The sequence below is a fragment of the Falco peregrinus genome, chromosome 6 (assembly GCF_023634155.1).
Source record: "Falco peregrinus isolate bFalPer1 chromosome 6, bFalPer1.pri, whole genome shotgun sequence".
NCBI lineage: Eukaryota > Metazoa > Chordata > Aves > Falconiformes > Falconidae > Falco > Falco peregrinus.
This window is the reverse complement of record NC_073726.1, coordinates 16,467,787-16,489,765: the sequence shown is the minus strand read 5'-3', so window position 1 is coordinate 16,489,765 and position 21,979 is coordinate 16,467,787. Positions and strand designations below refer to the sequence as shown.

General features: G+C 41.7%; 1 protein-coding gene across 1 annotated transcript in view; it reads left to right on the top strand.

Moving 5' to 3' along the window:
• Positions 1 to 21,979, top strand: part of CDHR3 (cadherin related family member 3) — a 66,434-nt gene that overhangs the window by 23,582 nt on the left and 20,873 nt on the right. Inside the window, exons 2-9 of the mRNA XM_027795378.2 lie at positions 4,975 to 5,177; positions 9,288 to 9,456; positions 13,151 to 13,236; positions 15,144 to 15,238; positions 15,344 to 15,448; positions 16,308 to 16,442; positions 19,064 to 19,212; positions 20,544 to 20,733. Coding sequence (XP_027651179.2) covers positions 9,327 to 9,456; positions 13,151 to 13,236; positions 15,144 to 15,238; positions 15,344 to 15,448; positions 16,308 to 16,442; positions 19,064 to 19,212; positions 20,544 to 20,733 — 890 coding nt within the window. The 5' untranslated portion in view covers positions 4,975 to 5,177; positions 9,288 to 9,326. The remainder of the gene's footprint in view (positions 1 to 4,974; positions 5,178 to 9,287; positions 9,457 to 13,150; positions 13,237 to 15,143; positions 15,239 to 15,343; positions 15,449 to 16,307; positions 16,443 to 19,063; positions 19,213 to 20,543; positions 20,734 to 21,979) is intronic.

Here is a 21,979-nt window from a genome sequence, read left to right as displayed (position 1 = left end):
GATATGATGTGGCCACATTCACTTTAAACCCAGGTTGCATCTGAACTTGGCAAGACCCTAGAAGCACTTTTAAATAGATGCAGATCAACCATGAAATAAACTTTTCTTATGATTCCCCAAACCAGTATCAGATATGTAGGTATGGCTCAGTTCCTATCAGTAGGCTTCACTGATGTATGTTTTCCAGTTTCATTGTATCAGTGAATCCTCCAGGGCACATGTGTATAATAGTTTAAGATACGCACGCAGCAAGCATAGGCAATGCCTGCTCCAGTGTTAAACTAGCTATTCATGTTCAGCATGTTCAATTAACATGCTCATACTACACAAAACACAGGAGCACAGGACAGAGCTTTCTAAACTACTGTCAGCTTTCACTGGGACAGCCACAGAATGTGATACAGAACCATCTAGAGATGTTAGCTTAGCTCACAAATCAGTGTGGTTTCTCCAGAGCTGTGTTAAACCTGAATCTCTAAAATCTGCCTCTTAGTAGAGCTGTTAACTTTGTGTGGAGGTGTTTGAGAATCAACTACATGAATCCCTGAGCAACCTGATCTAATTAAGCCTGCTTTGAGCAGGGTTTGACTAGGTGACCTCCAAAGGTCCCTTCCAAGCTAAATTATTCTGAGTTGATACTGATGCACCTATATTGCATCCAGTTCATGTATTAGTGTCACCTCTATACTATGCTCGACAAAAAAATGCTAGGACTACCCTTAAATATTAAAAAAAAAAAAAAAAAACAACACCAAAAACATTTCACTGGTGTATTGTGGGCTAGCTAGCTAAATGCCTAATCTAAGGGAGACACTGCACTTTGCATAGTAGTCTATGCGGGTCCTGAGACAGCTACAGCAAAGCTAACTTCATCATGTATGTGTGCTGCTATCTCACCTCCAGGCATGCAGTGTATGTGGCCTGAGTAATTCTCTGATAGCCATAGAAATGAGAAAACTTCAGGTTCTTGGTTTAAGTAAAAAAGCATGAGTATTTGATTCTGGTGTGTGAAGAGAGCACCTAATTTGCCAGTGATGAAAGCAGCATGGTATTTTCAGATTAGAACATACTTGATTCTTTTCATAATGCTTCAATAAATAAAATAATTGCAGTGAAAGACCTATTAATGATTGTTTTCTCAAGTGTGGCCCAGGTCTGTGGATGGAGTGTCAGCAAGGAGCAGTTTTCTGACAAGCAAACAAGGTGACAGTGTTTAGAAACTCCCTTAGAGACACGGGTCCTTTGTTTTGTTTCTCACTCTACAACATGAAAAAGAGAAAGCGGTTAGGTGGAGCTAATGTAAACTAGGGAAAACATACCATGATCTTCCTTCAGTTTGCATCCTGGGAACATGAAGGACAGGGTCATAAAGACGATGAAGAGCATGCTCCTTCTCCTCATTTCGCTGGCAGTAGTATCTGGTAAGAACATGATTTCATTATGCTGCTAAAATTAGAACACTGTTGGCTGTTATACTTTCTCTTGGGAGCTTTATAATACATATTTAGGGATCAGACACGGATGGAAAAAATCAAGTAACAATTATTTTCCTACTGAAATAGATTGAGCTCTGTGGTTACAGCAGTATAATGAAGAAGGGAATAGAACTCCTTGCTGGATGAGGCACTTCATGTGCAATTACCACTGCTCAGTGTGACAGTGTTGGAGTGGGAAAGGAGGACAGCTCTCCAAGAAACAGTATCTAATATTAATACTCCAATAATCATCTTCCAGATATTGATAACATTTCTTTTTGATGAAGTAAAACAAGCAACCAAACAAGACCAAACAGGAAAACATGTGGAGAATATTAGTAGGGTAGTATCACTGTCTTTGCCCAGTCTAAAAACATGGGAGATTAGCCAGTATGAATATGTGCACATTAGCAACTGAAGGTAGATCTTCAGACTGCAGTCTGTGTGGCTCATGGAGCACTTGGTGTTACTTGTAGTAAGGTAGCTGCTCAGGGAGGGTCACTTTGCTCTCAAGGAACTGAAATAGTTCTGCCAGCCCTCAGGAACCTGTCCGTATTTGGCTGTTTTCCTGATGTCCCAAAACACTGAGCAGGACACTGCATATGAATCTCAGCTTTCCCTGAAAAACAGCACTTTTCTAACCTGCATGTTGTGGAGAGAGAAAAGCTTGAAGGTGTGACTCAAGCACATTGTGAAGACTAACAGATCACAGATAAATAAGACTTAAATATATATATACTTCTCAAAGCCAGTCTTATGGTTGCTTTGTCTTAGACTTAGCATTTGTCAATGTGTGGGGTTGGTAATTCTGATAAATAATGTGTTAAATTGCTTCAGGCGTGTTTTGTTCTCCGAAGTAAGGAGGTAGGCAAGGACTTGTGAATATGGAAGGAGAGCTTTTGTAAAATCAGTTGGAAGAAGAAGTTGCCATTGAGATGCAGTACCAAAAACTTCAGTTGAAAATAAAGAGCAAGAAATAAGAATTTGTGATTTAGAAAGACAAATCCTGAATAAACAGCCAATGAAATCTTTAGAGATAATATAAAAATGGCAACTCTTTTCTTTCTACATCTCTAAATTTTACAAATAATTTCATTGATTTTATGAATGGTTTCCATTAATGAACTGTGGCTTGTTGAGGGAACTGGATTCATCAGGTACTCTCCACAAGAGATTATATTCAAAGTTCAGCTCCACTTAAGGAAATGTATCCCCCAAAGTGCGTCTCAGCCCAGTCTCATTTGCATAGGTGATTTTTATTGATGATGTTTTCCAGAATCTGTAAGGACATTGATAAAAACTCGGTCCTTCACTGGGTCTTGCTTCCACTGACATAAATCAGTAACAGCTCAGCTGAACTCAGTCCTACCAGTGTCAGTGTGACCTGTTCAGACTAGCTCCTACAGGCAGTTCCTACCTCACAGTCTCCCACATCCCAGCCTGTACCTCACCTACCTGCAGAGCATCCCCAAGGCCTTTTTTTCCATAAATGCCAGAGTAATCCCAACCAGATCAGTGATCCATGGACCTGATGTATCTGGGGTGTGGGAGCATGGGAACTTCCATGCAGCTGTGGAGAGGCTCCGGGGAAGTGCCTCAGTTCTGCCTCTTACTGGTGAGGCCCTGTGCTCAGAAGAGGCCTTCCCAGAGGCGAACTCTCTCACCACAGCCTCGTACAGCTGGTTACATGAACAACACCTGCCATGTTCCCTCCTTCTCCCCACAATGCAGACTGCAAGAGAAAGAACTGGGGGTGTCTGATGGAGTCATGCCACTCAGCATTCCAGGAAATGCTCCAAGGACAGGTGCCTCCTGGGGTAGGATGTGAGAAGAAGGGAGACCGTGGGACTCCATGCTTTGTCTTGGGGACTCATCTACTGCTACTGGGTTTGCTTCTCATATAGCAAAGGCACTGGGATCCTAGGTCTTCTCTGATCGTATAGGGAACAGTTATTTAAGAGGCCAGTAACAGGAGCAATGTCTATCACACAAAGGCCATATGTGGGCTATCACTAAAATGCTCCAAAATTTTTCTAGGGATGTAAGGAAAGAAGATTTTTTGATAGTTTGGGAAAAAATGTCACTAAGGCTTCTTCTAATGTCATTGGAAAGCATTGGAGCTGAACTCTTCCACTCCAGATTAAAAGGCCTGCTGCCCTTGGAGGAATGGCAATTAGAATGCCTCTGTGGTAGCTGATGCGGGCCATCAGTCAGTCACCAGCTACATGAGGAGGGGCAAAGAGAGATGGTTCTGTCCCACACCACAGAGGTGTTGCAAAGCAGAAGCTTGCCCTTTGGCATTACATTCCCAAGCTCCAGGCTGAGGCTGAGCATCCAAGCATAAGCATGTTGCAGCCCTGATGGCCTCAGACTAGTTCCTGTAGCAGTCTTTTACCTTGCAGCTGCCCAGTAAAAATAAAAACTTCATGGAGTTTTGGCTACAGTAATAGCTGGTATATGAACAGCCTGGTCAAGCTGTGTGAGAAGTATCTGCGTCCCTCTTCACACACAGTGTGTAGGGAGTTTGACTGAACACAGCCGCCTTTCTTGGCAAGTGTTTTGGACAAGCCAGCAAAGCTCCCCTAAACAATGGTCAGCCCTGCCATGGTCTCACATTGAGGTAAATTGCCAGTTCAGGGATGTGAGGTTACCAAGATGTTTCAGGCCATGCCCTACAAGCTGTCCTGATTTATGTTTTCTAGACATTCTTTATGAGATAAATTTGTTAAAATATTATGTTACTATTTGTTAAAATAACAAACCCCAGAAGCTAAATGAGAAAGGAAGCAAAGATTTTGGTTTGGGAAGTCCAGAGGTCTGCCCGAGAAGCAAGGAGCTCATGCAAAGCTGTTGGATGCCACAGCAGTCCATGCTGCTTCCAGGCAGTTTTGAACCATAGGGTGCTTTTGTGGGCCTGCATCTCCTCCAAGGACTGGAGGTTGCTCTTCCATGCTCAAAGCAGAAGACACAACAGCACAACCCCCAAAGTTATTGCTGACTCACACTACCCATGAGCCAGGTGTGCACAGAGCTATCCTAGAAAGAATAAGAGGGAAAATGGAAGAAATGGGCACTGCAGATGGTGTAATTCACAAAAAAAGATTGCTTCTTTAACATCCAGGTCAGTGTGATTCAAGGTGCTTTTTGATGTGATTAGTGCACAGAGGCAGCAATTAGTAGAGGGGGTGAAATGAAATAACAGAAACATGTTCCATTTCTTTGCTTCTGTATAAAGGCATCTATGAAGGCAAATGATGCAGTAACAATGCTACTTTAACAACAGCCACTGTAGATGACAGCAGTATAGTACTGAATTAGATAAAAGACTGATTCTTCTGCCATTAGCACTGGATTTACTACTGTGCAATGCCACCATTCATAAGCAAGAAGAGAATCGGGCTGTTTTGTGCATTAATAATGGCAGCTTTTGGCACAAGCTGTGTGCTCCTGCTAGCCTAAGATTCCCAGAAGTAATTTTACATTCATTTTCATCTTGCAGGAAGAAGAACCCAGTTGCTTAAGGGCTTACCTGCAACAAGCACCGTCGAAGAAAATGCAGCAGCTGGTGTTTCAGTTTATACCTTTAATGTAACTGTTTCTCCATTGTCTTCTGAAGGCGTTGCAATACTTCCTACCATAGTAAATTCAAATCCACTTACAGAGGCTTTTGATATTGAATCAAGAGGAGGTCTTGAATACAGGGTGAGTTTTACCTTTAGCTTGAACAATGTTTGGTCATGTAGGCTGATGTTTCCTGGATTACTAAGCACCGAGAGCACAGTGCCTTATGATTTAATCAGAAAAGAGTTGCAAATGCAGACTGTGGTAGTATTTGGACATGCTGTAATGGATATGACAAATGAATAGCAATAGTGATTATAATTTTTAATTGCATCTAGACAAAACCCACATATCACAATAATTCCATTGATTCCATAATAGAAAAAATGTGATTTTTGGAAAATAAGAGGTGGAGAAGGACATATAGGACCTACTTCTCTTTTGAGGATTTGTCCATAGTTTTTCAATTTATATAAAGTCACCATGAATTTAAAATGCTTTAGTTAAACTACATGCAGCTTCTGTTGGGTCACTCTCACCTAGAATTAAAATGAATTTGACTCGCTTCCAAAATAAAGTAAGCTGAGTCAGGTCAAAATCATATTTAATTCTGAATGAAGGCTGTGACACATGAGGAAGTTATCTTGAGGTAAGAAGTTACCACACTTCCACCCATCTGTGATCTCTTTCTGTTTATTGCATGCTCTTGTCCTATGGCAAATGCAAAGCAATTCCTTTTACTTCAGGCTAATTTTCATTTCTGGATAAATTAGCAAGTATTAGCTCACATTTGTCACTAGCAATGAGTGTTCAGGCACATGATAACTTGTTATACCATTGTAACTTGCTTGTGTGTTTGAGCCTGAACAGTGACAGTGTCTTTAAAAGATACAGACAGGCACTGAGCAGAGTCTTAAACAGTTAATTTGAATACATTTTTCTGGGTGTTTCCAAGAAATTTCAGATTTTCACAGAACTGATACAAGGGCTCTTTTCTTGTTGTCTTTGCTGGTGTTTCTGGGGGGGAAATTTGGGAAAAGTAAGACTGTGACCACAGGTAATTGCAGCTCACTCGTTCAACCTGCCTTCAAGGAGCTGCTGCTGTTCCACTGCTCCCTCCCAGCACAGTACAAAGCTCGGTTGTGCCAGCTCTGCTGGTTCTTTACCTGCTCCCCAGCCAGATCAGTGAAATGGTTAAAAAAAACTCTCAGAAAAGCCTTCTTTCACATGTGAAGCATAGGATGTGGTTGCACAAACAGCTGAACTGGGTCAGCTGAGGGGATGTAACAGGCAGAAGGAAATGGATACATACCTTTAGATGGCTTTGCTGACAGAGAATTTGTAATGTGGGACTCCCTTCCTAGGCTGTATTTTGGCATTTTGAATCAAAGCTATCCATTCTGCTGCAAAACATAGCCCTTTCTTATACCTGTTTGCTCCTGTCCCATGCCTTCTCTATGCTGTGCAGCACAAGCAGTTTATGTTGCTGCTTGTTGAGTGGGACTGAGAAATTAATCTGGAGGGAAAATAAGTCTGCAAATAGATAAAAGGTCTCTTCTTGATTTTTTTTAATGGCAGGCATGATAGAGAAATTCTTGTTCAAGCACAGTGCACAGTGTGACACAATAATGAAAATGAATGGCCAAGAAAGTGTAGGCTGGAGACTGTCTTCCAAAGCACCAATTTATATTAATTTCATACCACAGCCCCATTACCAGAATGGCCTGTGAGCCGTTGTATGCCTTGCTTACACTGTAGCTGTTTACAGGGGTTTTAATCTCACTTGAGGAACTAGAACAAAGAAGTTGGGCCAGTGAATATCAGTCATAAGAAAATAATAAAGCAAGCTACATACAAATTCTGCAAATTAGCAGCTGAGTGCTAATTACAACTCATAAGACAAGGATAAATACACAAGTATTCTTGGTTCATTTATGTGATGAGGATTGCTACTTCTGATTATTTATTCTGTGTTGTGGCAGATCTGTACGACGTTCTGCAAAAGTGATGTGATCCAAAATGAGATACTTCAGCTCTACCTACTGCCATTAAATCTTTGCTAAGATATAGAAAAAGACAGTATTTCATGTATGAATTATGAGGTTTGCAGATGAGCTAAGTACCTGTTAGCACAGGCTCTTCTGTATTTATGAAGCACATTTACTCCTGTTGCAGCAAGCCAAGGCAATATCACAATTTCTGATATATTTTGAGATTCTGAGAACGTCACAGTTTCTGAGATCTGAGCCCTGCCCATTCCTCCTCACTTTACTCTTGTTTGAAGAATCCCGTGGGCAGAAGATATGTTGAATGCATGAAAACATACTGCTGCCTGCGGCTGCCTTGATGCTGTTAGTGGTGCTCTCTCTGCATCGTGGGAGTGAAGGGGGGAGCAGGGAGCAGTGAAATTCTCAGGTGGAATGAGGGGTAGACAGTTATGGGATGACTCTAGATCCCCTTTCATGAAGTGTGCAGCTGCTTCAAGTGTGTACAGTGTTGCCATTATCAGTAGGCATTGCTCCTACCTGGAGGAGAGGTGAACTGTGGCTCACAGCCTATGCCAGTGGCAAGCTGTTCTCAAAAGCAATCTAGAAAGAGGCCATCTAGAGTCACATCTTCACTTGCAAGGTCTCTATAAAGGAGGATAGAAGATGCATAATTAGGCAGTCTGGATGTAGTTACACCACCAATAAAAATATTTGGCTGTGAACTGGAGGGGTAATCCCCAGAGCACATAATTTCTGCTTAGAATTGGACAGTTTCTCATTTTGAATTAATTGCATCTGTTTACTGTATTTAGTTCTCCAGCAAACATTTATTTTGGAGATCAACCTTCCCACTGGTGTTACAAGCTTTTGTAGAATGTTTTTTTCTGAGTTAGCATCACTTTTATGGGAAACTGCTATTTGTGCAATATAGGAGAGAAGGAGACCATCCAGGACACAGGTTTTTTCTCCTGTACTATAACAGAAAGATCCATGAGGTTCCAGAGAGCACCTGTTTTACATTCCAGAAGGCATAAAATGTTTGTGTTCCTGTTCACTCTCCTCCAACTGTCTTTATTAATTGGCTCTGTTTTGACTTCTGACTCCTAATTGTGCTGAAATCACTTTTGTCCTCTGGCCATGGCATCTCATCTAAAATCAAGGATTTGTTTTGTTGTTCTCCTGCATCATCTCCAGGCTCCTCCATTCTGCAGTACTGTGAATACACTGACACACTCCTTGTCACACATACTTCTGAGCCTCAACTCTTCTCCATTTCCACAGCACCCTGCTACTGTGTTCAAGCTTCACAGTTTTTTAGCTACACAGCAAATTTGACAGTCACATTTTCCTTTCTTGTCCAAGAAAGGGAAGTTCTTGTTTCTTTATTAGCTTCAGCAGTGAAGATTGAGGCACGCAACTTTCAGCATCCTGCTGTTGCTTGGGACTCATCCTAATTCCAAAAGGAATGTATTTAATGTTTTTTCATGGAGTGTCAGTCTTGTGCTTGTACATATTCTGTGTTGAGGCAATATGCAAAGCTGGAAGCATTAAAAAAACAAACAAAGCAAATATTTGCCTTATCAATCTTGTAAAACTTAAGGCTTAAGTTGTTTTTAAATGAGTTTGGCATTTTCACCAAACAGTTATGGTCCCTCTCTCGTACAGTGTGCTTTTGCAGCTCCCTTCGTCCTGTGGTTTCCTGCAAGTCTTCTCCCAGACACACCTTATACAAGGCAGGGGCTGCTACCTGCTAGACTATACTGTTTCCTGCCCCCCGCTCTCCCCTTATTGCAAGTAAAAGGTCTTCCCTTTCATGCTCCTGACTCACAGAAATAGTGAAGCTGCCCTTGTGTCCTGAAGGGCTTCCTCCCAGTTTTCAGTCTCGTCACACCTCAACTGCTTCTGGAGCTTGGTGTGGAAAGGTGAAGACTTGGCACAGAGAAGTACTTGCGAAGTATAGTCCTGACCTGTAAGGCAAAGTATTGCCTGTGAGGCAGGACAGCTCCTTCCAGGCTTTCTCCTCCTCGAACTGTCCTTCACACAGGAGGTCCTTGAGTTGCTCTATGAAGCCACAACATTTTGGGCTTTCCACTCTGTTTTTCTCACGTTTCTGCCACTGGCAAGAAATGTGCCAGCAAGTAGAAGGTGACCTAAATTACCATTTACTGATGGAAAGTGTCACTTTACTTGATTTCATTCATATAGACTATAACTTACATCTTTTGCATCATGTGCTAATGGTATTTTTTTTTTTTCTTTTCAGGTTGTTACCACTGGAAACCCTGTTCTAGATTATGAAACTATGCCAAAGAGGTTTGATTTAGAAATTTTTGTTGAAGACACATCTGGAAGAACTGACCTTAACATACTCACTGTCCAAGTAATAGATAAAAATGAGCGTCCTGTGTTTCGAGGAAATATGGCAATTCAAAGTAAGATAATGGTAGTATTTGAAAAGAACAATATTTGAAAAGATGACATCAGATTAAAAACCCATGTAGCTGCATACAGTGAATGTAGTTAAAGTGGTCTGAGCATTTTCCTTTAGAAAAACAGGGGAGGAAGGGTTATCAGAGCTTTATTTTACACAAATATTTGGTATACTTCATCTCTGGAAGAAGTGCCCTTTTAGTTTTCTTGAAGTTTTGACCAAAAATGATTTGACCATTTTGAAGCACCTGAAGAATTAAAAGAAAAAAAAAGACGTTTTTTGTACAATTAAGTATACATGTTCTTTTTTTTGTAAGATGAATACCTACCTAGCTGTATGTATTAGAAACTTGATGTTTGGTGGGGATATAACTGTTGAGTATGTTTCAGTAGTTTGTTGAAAATGTTACTGATTTGGAAAAGCAAGACACATTTAAATAAGTGTATGTTGTGTACATGCAAGAATTTCTGAGGGAAAACAGTAAAAACACTGCTCTGCCAATATTTTACACCTGCATTTTTCATTTGCATCTGCACATGAGAAATTAAGTGGAAAATCAGTTTGAAGAGCGTGATCTCAGAGATTATGATCTATGGTGGTGCAAATGTAGAATCAAAGAGTTCTTTCTCCTGCGTGGGGCAGATGGTGTTAACCAGGTTTACTTTCAGACCACAGGCAAAGGTGCATTGGGGAGGAGCATGCAGTAGCCTTAGGAATGAGGCTGGAGAGTCTGGACACCAGCTGTTGTCAGTGCAGGATTTGCATGCCATGCAGTACTTAATACAAGGGACAATGCCATCAATAGGATAGGAAATAATTGTCTTACTCTCTGAGCAATCTCGTTTTGTTCATTTACTAATGAGAGGGACCTGGAAAAGTTGTACCATGAGGTGACAGAGTATAGTGATGTATTTATTATGTATTCACACACAGACAGAACAGTTCAGGCAGTGAGTAAAAATATGTTCCTATTATTTCACAAGGTACTGAGAGCCTGTTTGAAGTCTTGATATTCTAACAGCACTGTACTGAAGAGCATTCAATAATTCAATATTCTTTTTTTTTTTAAATCTGAAAATATCAAACTGTGATCTGTTCATGGGAGGTATTCGGAGCTGGCTGCTGACCCCCCCTCCAGGTCTGGACTAGCAGCTGGAATTATGTAGGCTGGATTCGCAGCCCTTGGTGTGGTCAGCAGGGCTGCAGTCTTGATTTTTGTGTGCGGCTGCAGAGGGCACGGCTTGTCTGCCTGGACGGTTTCGGACCAGGTCCACTCAAATTCAGCCTGCTTCACTAATGCCTCCTAAGCACGTTGACACTCTTGCTTCCATACACTACTTAGTTTGTAAAGCAAATTAGCTTCCCTGAGGGAAGAGGCTGTGTCATCTTCTCACTATAGCTGGTGTCTTGCATATCATGGGTGCTGCTGGAATCTAATAATAATTAAATGTGACACTTCAGGGGATCGGCACAGCATGAAACACACTTTACGTGGGAGCTTGTTACAAATAAGTGCATCAGCTTAACTCTCAGCTAGAGCTGCCATTAATTGGCAAGCACAGATGTCTGATCTGTCTAACTGTGTGGCTTTAGTTAACAGTACCAGCCACAATTAGACACTAATTGCGCATTCGCTGGTTATGAAAAAGCATCTCCCTCTCATTAAACTTTATATTAATATTGTTGTCCTCTGGCAACAACTCATTGTGCTTCCCTGGGATTCCCACTGCTGTGATGAGAAGCAGCAGTCATCAGGGGTCACAGTGGAAATTAATAGTCCAGAAATAGCAGGTCCAGCAGACACAAAAGGGCATAAAGCAAATAATGTGATCTAAAGATATGTTGTTCTGTGTCCTGGTTTCAGCTGGTATAGAGTTAATTTTCTTCCTAGTAGCTGGTACAGTGCTGTGCCTTGGATTTAGCATGAGAATAATGGTAACATGCTGATGTTTTCGTTGTTGCTAAGTAGTGCTTAGCCTAAGTCAAGGATTTTGCATTTTCCCATGCTCTGCCAGTGAGGAGGAAGGAGGTGCTCAAGAAGCTGGGAAGGAGCACAGCCAGGACAGCTGACCCAAAGTAGCCAAAGGGATATTCCATACCACAGAACACCATGCGCAGTATATAAACTGGGGGGAGCTGGCCAGGGGTGCTGATTGCTGCTGGGGGACTGGCTGGGCATCAGTCAGTGCGTAGTGAGCAGTTGTACTGTGCATCACTTGGGTTTTGGGGTGGGTTATTTCTCTCTCTCTTTTTGCTGACTCCCTTTTCATTACAATTATTTTTTATTATTAATATAATTACATTTCATTTTATTTCAATTATTAAACTGTTTTTAGCTCAACCCATGGGTTTTACATTCTTTCTCATTCTCCTCATCTCACCACTGGTGGGGGGGGGTGGGGAGGGAAGTAAGTGAGCAACCGTGTGGCACTTAGTTGCTGGTTGGGGTTAAACCATGACATTCTATTAATTGCTCTACCTAAGGAGAGATAAGCCTATTGCCAGTGGCCCAGTACAGGATAGCCCAAATGTGAGAATTACTGGCATGGGAAGAAATACACTTTGCACTGAATTAGCACCCTTAATAAGGCAAGAATTTAAGTCAGAGCAGACCTTTCACTATTCATTTAACTCGCAGGTGTAAAGGAAAAGCAGAAATGAAGAGTAAAGTCTCTGAGCTCTCCTGGCAGGGTGCAGGGGGTGAACAGGGAGGGGGTGGTGATGAGGACCCAGTACAGGACTATGTTCTTCCAATCAGCATAGTAAAGTGTGTTGTGGTTTAACCCCAGCTGGCATCTAAGCCCGATGCAGCCACTCACTCACTCCCCTCCAGGTGCGATGGGGGAATCAGAAGACTAAAAGTGAGAAAACTCATGGGTTGAGATAAAGACAATTTAATAATTAAAGCAAAAGCTGCACACACAAGCAAAGCAAAACAAGGAATTCATTCACCACTTCCCATGGGCAGGCAGGTTCAGCCATCTCCAGACAAGCAGAGCTTCATTATGCATAATGGAGACTTGGGCAGACAAGCCGTGACTCCAAACGTACCCCCCTTGCTCCTTCTTCCCCCAGGTTTGTATGCTGGGCACAATGTCATATGGTCTGAGCTATCCTTTGGTCAGTTGGGGTCAGCTGTCCTGGCTGTGTCCCCTCCAACTCCTTGTGCCCTTCCAGCGCACTCGCTGGTGAGGTGAGGGGCAGAAAAGCCTTTGGCTCTGTGCAAGTGCTGCTCAGTGGAAAGAAAACATCTCAGCTTTATCAACATTGTTTCCAGCACAAATCCAAAGCACAGCCCCATACTAGTAGCTACTATGGAGAAAATTAACTATCCCAGCCAAAACCAGCACATAAAGACACAGATGTAGCCCAAATGCATCATTTCATTCCATACCCTGTGAGCAGCTCAAAATAGGCTGTATGTAAAGATCAGTCTTTCCCCTGAAGGCACAATTAATATTGCAACTCATGGGCACAGTTAATATTGCAACTCATGGTGATGTTTGCCTGTTTACAGACCTGCAATTGTTTTCTTTTTATCTTGTGTTTGTGCTCTTTGTGTTGATTTTGGAATTGTGAAGTGAGAAGATGCAATAGGCAATAATTCATCTGGACAGCTTCAGGGTATCAGTACGTTTACTGCTGTGTCCTTTATTCTTACCCAATTAACACCGAGTACTCTTCTATCCATGCAGCTGTAATGATCTATGTCTTGGAAGGAACACCTCCAGAACACATTTACCAAGTTGATGCAGCTGATCCTGAAAATGCTGATCTCAAAGTAAGTTGTATTAAAGAAAAAAAACCCCAGAGATGATAGAATCCACTGTATCTGAAATGCTAATTGCCAGCATCTTTCAACAACTTCCTTCCTTATCAGGAACACAGGAAAAGGTTTAGTCAGGAAAAAAGAACAATTTTCAATAATAAACTAAGTAAACCCAGCCTCAGTGTTTGGACACAAATTGTTTTTTGAGTTCTTAGCCCTCCAAAATTAAGGGATATTTAAGGCAGAGTTTGATATAGTTAATCAGAGATACAGTAGAAATTGTCTTTTTTTTTTTTTGTAACATAGCTTGCAAAACATTTCTTGTAATTGAGAGTGACTAAAAGTAAATTAAAAATTTTAACCTTCTGTATCAAAATATAAATTCTTTTAAATGAGACAGTAAGGAAGTCACTTACAAGGCAACTGAATCTCAGCTTTTTGACAATCCCAGGGCAAACGTTAAGAAAATGTTAGCTGATCTAAAAATACTCTTGGTATCAGCAAAAATTTCTGGAAAGTGGTAAGTAACTGCACTTACCTAAGAATTGTGTTGTGGCTTTGCTTTATTGGCTTTGGCTTTGTAAAAGACAGCACATTCAAGAAATGGAGTTCAAGATGCCTGAGTAGTGTAGCATTATTCAAGAGAGCAATTAACTTGAAGTCCATCCTCAGGCTTTGCCCAGTTAAACCACCGACCTGAGATGGTGAGGAAGGAAGCAGAGGCCTGGGGGTTTAGCTCTGATTTGTTTCTGAAAGCAATAGCAGGGAGTTCCATGCGCCTTCTAACCCCTGATGAATCTCAGGCATGATAAGAAGCTGCAAATATAGAAATGCTGGGCAACAGGTAAAATAATAATCCAGAGAGGGAGTTTAAAAAGTTCAACTGGCAAAAAATTGTTAAAAGAATTGTGATCACCTAGCCACTTTTTTAAAGCAATTTCAATTAAATCTATCATTGCAGGAGGCAAGTCGTTTCACTCAACTCTCTGTACCTCCTGTTTTTTTCCCAAAAGGTAACACCAGAGCAGTTGCATCCCCTGGACAGATCTGCTCTGTGGATTTTGCAGATTACTTGTATGGTGCATGACCCTCTGATGTTGCATACTTCAGACTTTATGGGTAGTATTAGCATCTGCACTAGCAAAGGAAATGTCCTTGAGGGCTTATTGGTGATGGCTTGGCATGTGGAAGATAGCAGGGGAGGACATGGTGGGTATGTAGTAGCTACCTCATGGCCACAGGGAGGAGGGTGCTGGCTTCCACCCTACCGTGTACAGTGTTGGGGTACTCTAGTCCTTCCCACATCTGCGCGCTGCTGTTGTACCCGTTTGTGTTGTGTACTGTCCAGAGCAGCTGCTGCTACATGCTGCTGCTGGGCAGCCGTGTTAACACTGGGCTGTTGTGAACATGCTTCACTCTCACAACCCTCATGTACTCTGTGAAAGTCCACTCTCTCCTTCTTGCCCTCTCCCATCATCCGGACCCGCAAACTTCATTGCCTCCTCCATAGCTCTTATGTCCCCCAAATCCAGCCTCACTGATTCTTCTCTCTCTTCTTTATGGATGTACTCTGCTGACACCATAAAGCTGATTTTTGCCTATGGCGCTGTGGCTCTGCTGGCTGGCCTTTATGTTAAATTCTCATTGCAGACCTGGAGCTCACAGAGGTATAGCGTGGGCTTTAATGCAGCTCAGTGGCTGACTCTCCGCTCGCTGACAGGCAAAGCACTTACAACCAAGTCTGAGCTGCTTCAGCTCAGATGATCAGGGCTTGTGCTGGCATCTGTATGTCAGCATGTTTCATTACACAAAGTTTGAGGCAAATGCTGTACTATAACTTGGCCTGTTCTACAAGGCAAAGAGTGAATGGAGGGATATTTAAAGTTACAAAGACTAACTCCTTGCTTTCTTCATTTCAGTATTCACTGCTCCCTGCATCAGTGCCATTCTTGGTCTTGGAAAGTGGAGCCATTTTTTCCACAAAAGAATTTGATTATGAGAAAGATCCACATTGGTGAGAGTGTATTTTATTCATGTGGTCTGTTAGCTTACAGTAGGCAGAGAAATGTTTTCCTGTATAGCCACAGCATGATTTGTGTTTTGTTTTCTTATTTAACAGTTACCTTTTAAATATAACAGCAACAGATCCAGATGGACTCAACACGACTAAAACAGTGAACATAAATATAATTAATATCAATGATGAAAGACCTTATTTTACCACGTGAGTGAAAAACTTCCATTGTACTTGAAACGTAGATGTTTTCCCAGTTTACTGCTTTGGCACCAACATAAGGGCAAGTAAATATAACAACAAAATACTACTGAAAACAGTATTTTAATTTTGTTATGATTCCTGTTCTTGTACTGGAAAGCTTTGCCCTCATTTCCCTCTTTTATTCTTTTTTATATTCTTAATAGTTTCAAGTTTTCCAGGCTCTGCCTTCATACTAAGAACAGCCAAACAAGCTTGTTGTATTTGTTAGCATTTAGAGAGGTTAAAGCTATGCAAAGACCTTTGGACAAGTTCAGACAAAGAGATGAATGTTACCCTGTGTGAATACAATCATATAGAATTTACCTCTCATGCAGATGTGCATTTCACCATAATAGTGTTTATTCATGCAGAAATGTCTAGACATAAAAAGGTCTCACTTTTGATCTGCCTTCCTCTTCTTCCCAGACACACTTGTAAACGATTCTGGTGATCTTTGAAACACCGTTGTCTCTTTCTGTGTCATAAGCAGGGAATTGTGTCATAATACACAGAAATAGATTTTGAAGATTAATGGGGTTTTAGTTGGAATCAGGAATATTGTTGAAAATTTGGAAAAAAGGGAAAGAATATACATGATTACAGAATATACACCAGCAGGCTGTTGTGAAAAGCATGATGGGTGATTGTTTCTGAAGCAGGAGCCTGACAGTTATTACAGTCGATCCAATTCTGATGATTTATCTCTGTCACTTGCATGAGGCTCTGAAGGGATTCAAGACACTTTCTTTATGTCTTCTGATCCTGAGTCTCTATAAGGTTCCTGCTGAGAATATTTATCATGTCTGCTCTCCTGCCATCTATGCAGAGGAGAAGACAGTGTAGCACCTGGGTCATGCCAAGAGGTTTTCAGCCACTTGTTTGGAGCAATCTTCTGGGTGTTTTGTGGAGGCAGAACAATGCATGGTTCCTGGGCTGAGGCCAAGGATCTGGACCTTGCTAGGTAAAGTGGTGGAGAATCTGAAGAAACAGAAGAATAAAGTGTTAGAAACAGAGATGGATCGTTTTTGTTGTTGTTACTTAATTAATACTTTAACCTCATGTCTGCAATAATCAATAAGGTTAACAGCTTTCTCCACGTTTCTGTACTACTACAAGCAGGAAGAATCCTTCTCCCAGTGTCAACATTTGCACATTGTGTTCTAGACTGATTATTTCCTCCAAATGTTGCTATTTCTATGTATTTATCCTTACGTCTGGAATGCTAAAGGAACTCTTTCAAACATTTATCTACTTGTTTGAATTAATGAAAGTTGCAGTGACTTGAGCATCCATAACACCTAAGGTCCAAGATTCAGTTATCATATGGCACAAATAAGTCCTGGTATTTGAATCTTCTCCCTTTTAGATTGACACTACAGACCAAAAAGAGAAGCTCAGTTTGTAAAGAACTTCAAGTTACAGTTCATGATCTGTCCTCAGTATGCACATGTATGGCCTCTCCCCTGCTAAAATGTGTGCTGCATGCTGGGGCTGTGTACTTTCTGATGCTATAATAATTAGTGCTGGGATGGGAGCTGGGGAAACTTGATGAGTTAGCAAACCTTCTTTATTTTCTCCTGATCAAAGCTGTCAAGAACAGAGTTTCAAAGGGTCTTTTTAACTGTTCCCATAGTATATGCAAGCACATCTGGTTTTGGTGTTCACAACACTACATTGGCATTCAGCCTTTTGAATTTCTGGCTGTTAAAATCAATGAAGACTTGTGGAGTCAGGAAAACAAAGAGAAGACAAGAAAGCAAACACATGCTTCCTTTGCAACTACTTTGCACTGTTTAAAATGTCTGCTTGAACCATCCTGTAAAAAGCCACTGACAGGTGGCAGACAGATGGACAACAGGGCACAGCCCAGACATAGCTGCGTAGGAAGTGGCCCCCAACTCCTTCCCAGCTGTACTAGTACTTAGTGCTATGGGGTTGTATTCAATAAAGTCCAGCTTTGGCCCAAAAGATCTGGTGGGGACAGGACAATGGCCCATGCAGGGTGCAGGAGGGCTGGTAAGGCTGTGAAGGTGGAGCTGTGGTGAGTTTACTGTCCACGGAGAGGACAGAGTTGTGGTCCCTGTGGGCATAGGGAGTTCTGTACTTCAAGCCAAAACCAGTTAGATCTGTCCCTCCCGTATTCCCCAGTGATCAGAGAGTCATTCTGGGGTGGCATTTTTGGTAGCAGTGAAGGAGATCTGTTGCTATTTGTTTTGTTTCTGAGTGACTCCAAAAGCAACAGGGGAACAAGGAAGAGATACAATGCCAAGAGTGAAGTGAGATAGAAACTTAGTAAAAAAAAATAAATACACTGTTTCCACAGCTTTCACAAACTCCTTGTTTACTTCTGGCTGTAAGTTAGGTATATTTACTGGGAAAACCCTATGTGATTTCCCTCCTGTATGTTTGCCTCTTTTCGTAGGATCTGAAAAAGCAGTTGAAGATACTGTGTTTTCTTAACCATTTTTAAAATTGCAAGTGAAGACCCAGAGCCATGGGATCTTCTGTCTCTGCAGTTCTCTGCTCCAATTGCTAAGTGCCCTGTGATGTTGGTTTTCAGAGGACAATGGAGGGCTCATGCTTTCCTATAATGGGAACTATAGACTAGGCCATTAGCTTAGTGGTGGCATAGGAAGTTTAAAACGTGCAAAAAGGAGTCAATTTTGAAACATACTCCTAATGCTTTTCTGAACTCTTGAGCACCTTGAAGTCCCTTTGATTTCCTGAAGCAGATGTTTGTATGTGTTTCAGCCTTCATAAAATCCTTGCACAATTACTGTGCTTGCCCATGCCTGCTTTTGCATGTGGTTTGCTTATACATTAAGTACCATAATTGCATACCTGAGTACCCATGTGAACATGCAACTGCAACCATTGTAAACAATCCTGCACAACTGCCTGCCAGACTCTATCTGAGATAGAAAATTCACTTAAGTCATGGGAAATTTGGAAGCAGTGACATACCAAACAGCAGTAAAGAACCATTTTCTGTATGTAAAATGAATCAGACAGACAGATGTTGCTGGGAGTTTGGAACATGTTCATCTGTTGGGCACCCACAGAAGTGCTCCTCCCTGCCTCCACCTACTGCAGGGGCAACTCAGATTTTTAGTAATACTGTTGTCCCCAAAAGGCCTCCAGAATTCATTCCAAAAGATAATTAATTACATTACTGCATCTGGTTTTGTTTTCCTCTTGCAAAATGAAGGAAGTAAAGCAAGTGGCTTTACAAGCTGGTGGCTCTGTAGGGAGATGGACTGAATGACTTAACAGCCTCTTCCATCTTCAACTTCCATGGTTCCGTGAAAGTCAAATTGGGTTTTCTGTGAAAAAGTTTCAGGGGAAGGACACTTATTTGTGTGGCTATGTCATCCTTTATGACCACATACTGGTTCAGCTATTGCTACACGTCCAGCTGGCAGAACCAGTGACTGGGACATTTACCCTGACTTGCAAATAGCCTTCTCTGAGCCAAGCATGGCTATGGCTCTGCTGCTACAATTGGCTGCTCAGCTAAGTCTGTAATCAGTTGCCCTTGCAAACACAGATGTGCGCTTTGCTGATTTTTATTTTATCTTGTAGAAAACAAAGAATCTACAGGATTCCAGAGGAGCAAAGCCCAGGTACTGTTGTTGCCAATATAACAGCTAAAGATCCTGATGATGAAGACTCTCCCAGCAGACTTTTCTACAGCATCCAGTCTTCTGACAGATATTTCTCCATAAATCCATGTAAGACAAACAAAAATGTGCATTCTGGCACCCAAAAAAAGAGGGTGGCTACTTTGGAGAAAACATTTTTGCCTTGGTTTTAATTTTACTTACTTTATTTTGTGGCTGCCCCTAGAAATAAGAAATGCTCAATACATTATTAGGGTCAAATTCTTTGGTCAGCTGACCAAGATTCAGTAAGACATCTTGAAGAAAGTAGACCAAAGGTGACTTCTTGACAAATATTGATTTGTGCCTGGAGGGTGAAGGTCCCTTCAGTGGTAGTAAGATTAGCTGTCTTCTTTTTAATCTCCGAGGACTGCAATGACCCTTCTGGGGCTCTTGCAACAGCTGCACATAAAGCATAATGTCCTCTGTCCTGCCTGAAATCTGCTCCAGCATTGAGATGCACAGCAAATCTGCACCTCAGCTTCATTGTTTGATTCATGATCCTCCTCAGGCAAGGCCATCCAAAAGAGTCCTCTTTCTCATGCTGGTCCTGTCTCCTCATGCTCTCTGGGGGTGCATACACTAGTGCCCTGAGGTTTCTGCTCCAGGGCTGACATTCAGTGACTGCTTTGCTCCTTATCTGCTGTTGCTTTAGAACTGCTTATCACAGCTGTAAGAGATTCCACACAACACAGTGCTGTGGGGGATCAGGATGACCCTTAAATGCTTTGGATTCCCTATGCCCTTTGGCCATGTATTGCCACCCTCTCCCTCAATTACAGTCCAAAAGGCAGAGGACATACACACTGTTCCTTTACCTCCTTTGTGCTCTGGGAATAGTATTGTGCTGTGCCATTAAAATCTCTTTTTGAACAGAGGCTAGCAGAAGTGAAAAAAAAATATGTGAAGTGAATGACTGACCAGAGTACTTGGTGGAATCTGTCACAGCTAAGAGCTGCTCTGTTGATGTGTGAGTAGATTTAGAGGTGCTGAAGGATGCTTGAACAGTAGAAAGTGAAGCGGCCTTACTAGCTTGGAGAGCAACGACAGCACAGGCATTAGCAGCTCATTCTCCTTGATGCTCTGAGTGCACTCAACTCTGATTTGCGCTAGCTCTTTGAGAACATAAGGGAGATCTAACTGCTTTCCAAGCCCTCTGCTGAGGCCACCTATGGCATATTTTTGAGCAATGGGTATCTATCCGTGAAGTCTTACACAGACCTTTCAGAGCCATTTTGTATCATTTTAAAAAATGACTGAACTAGCCATGATTTGCACAGAATAGAAGACTTTTTATTCTGCTACCTGCCTGCCGAGCTACCTTGTCCTCTTGCAGGTACAGCATGAGTGTTTGTTATTTTCCCTCTTGGAGAACATCTAACTTCTGGCTGCTTTTTGCCCAGCAACAGGAACACTGCAGGTGACTGGGAGAATCAACCGAGATGCCATTCCTCTGCGGCTCCATCCTAACATCTCATTGATAGTCCGGGTGGAGGACAGTCCCAGCAGTGGTCACACCAGTGAAATTGAAATCACAGTCATTATTGAGGATATCAATGACAACCCACCAGAATGCAATCCTTCTACCTTCAGGTATTGAGGCTTTTCATTGCCTTAGTGCTGCCTTGTTGCCCCAGACCAGTGTGCTGTCTAGGGCACATCAGTTAGGGTCCCCAGACTTACAGCAAGAGGTTTGAATGGACATTTATCATCAGATTTTAAAGTCTGGTGTTCACTCTAAGTGTCTTAGGGCATGAAACTCAATTTCCTGACATATTCAAACTGGAAATTTGGACTAAAAATATCTGTGTATAGTCAGCTTATTTATTTCTGTTTCTTTCAGATATCTAAACCCTTAGGATGTGTTATAGAGTCACTTTTCTGACCTATACAGGTCCAGGCTCCTCCTTTCTTACTTTATGTTAAACCGTGGGGAATTATTCAACAAGGAAAGCTTGCCAGTCAGTTCTGGAATTTTATTTTAAACTTCCTGATCTTCTCTTCTGAATTTCTCTCTGGTGACCTGCATGGTTTTGTCTAATGCAATCTGTAAGGTCTTCAGAGTTCAGATCACCTCTTCTTATAAGTGTCCTCTGCACACAGTAACTTAGTCATGGACTTTGCTATGGCTATGAATGTTCTGAGACCTTTGTGATGATTGAGTAGTTTATATTTGCAGATGAGGGCATAACATTAACTCCGTTTTACAGATGAAGAGTGTCATAGAAAGACCGAAGTAAAAATTGTCCACCTGAAGTGTTTGATGTGCCTGAGCTGTGAGCTTTCAAGGTACACCACATTGCATAGTGCAGTTCTTCAGGTGTACTTATGGTAGTTTATGGTCCTGTAGATAAAACCCCAGCATCTTGGGCCACGAACTTATGCAATGAGGATTTCCCAGTTAGTATCTGTTTAAATTGCTTGCACGCTATCTAAGAGAAATGTCTTGCACTTAAATCACATACTTTTACATACTAGCAGGAATTGAATCCAATTCTTCAGGGTGCTGCTTAGTTACAACATCCATGACAATAACACAACAGTCTGTTTGTTATCTAGTGAGCTTAAATTTTGATCTGAAGGAGGCAAAAATCTTCAGGGAAAAAATGTGATCAAATAAAGAACTAGTCTTACAGAGATTGCACAAGGGAACAAAATCAGGGCTTAGTGGTATTTCAGCTGGTTCTTCTTTTTTAATTTATTTAATTCTCTTGATTTAAAAAAATATAATTGACACCCTCTGCCCCTAGTTCCATCACGTGCATCACAGGGACCGTCACTATCAACAGCAGGGCCAGAAATGCTAGTTTCACAAAACAGCAGAATGGTCCAGCTATTA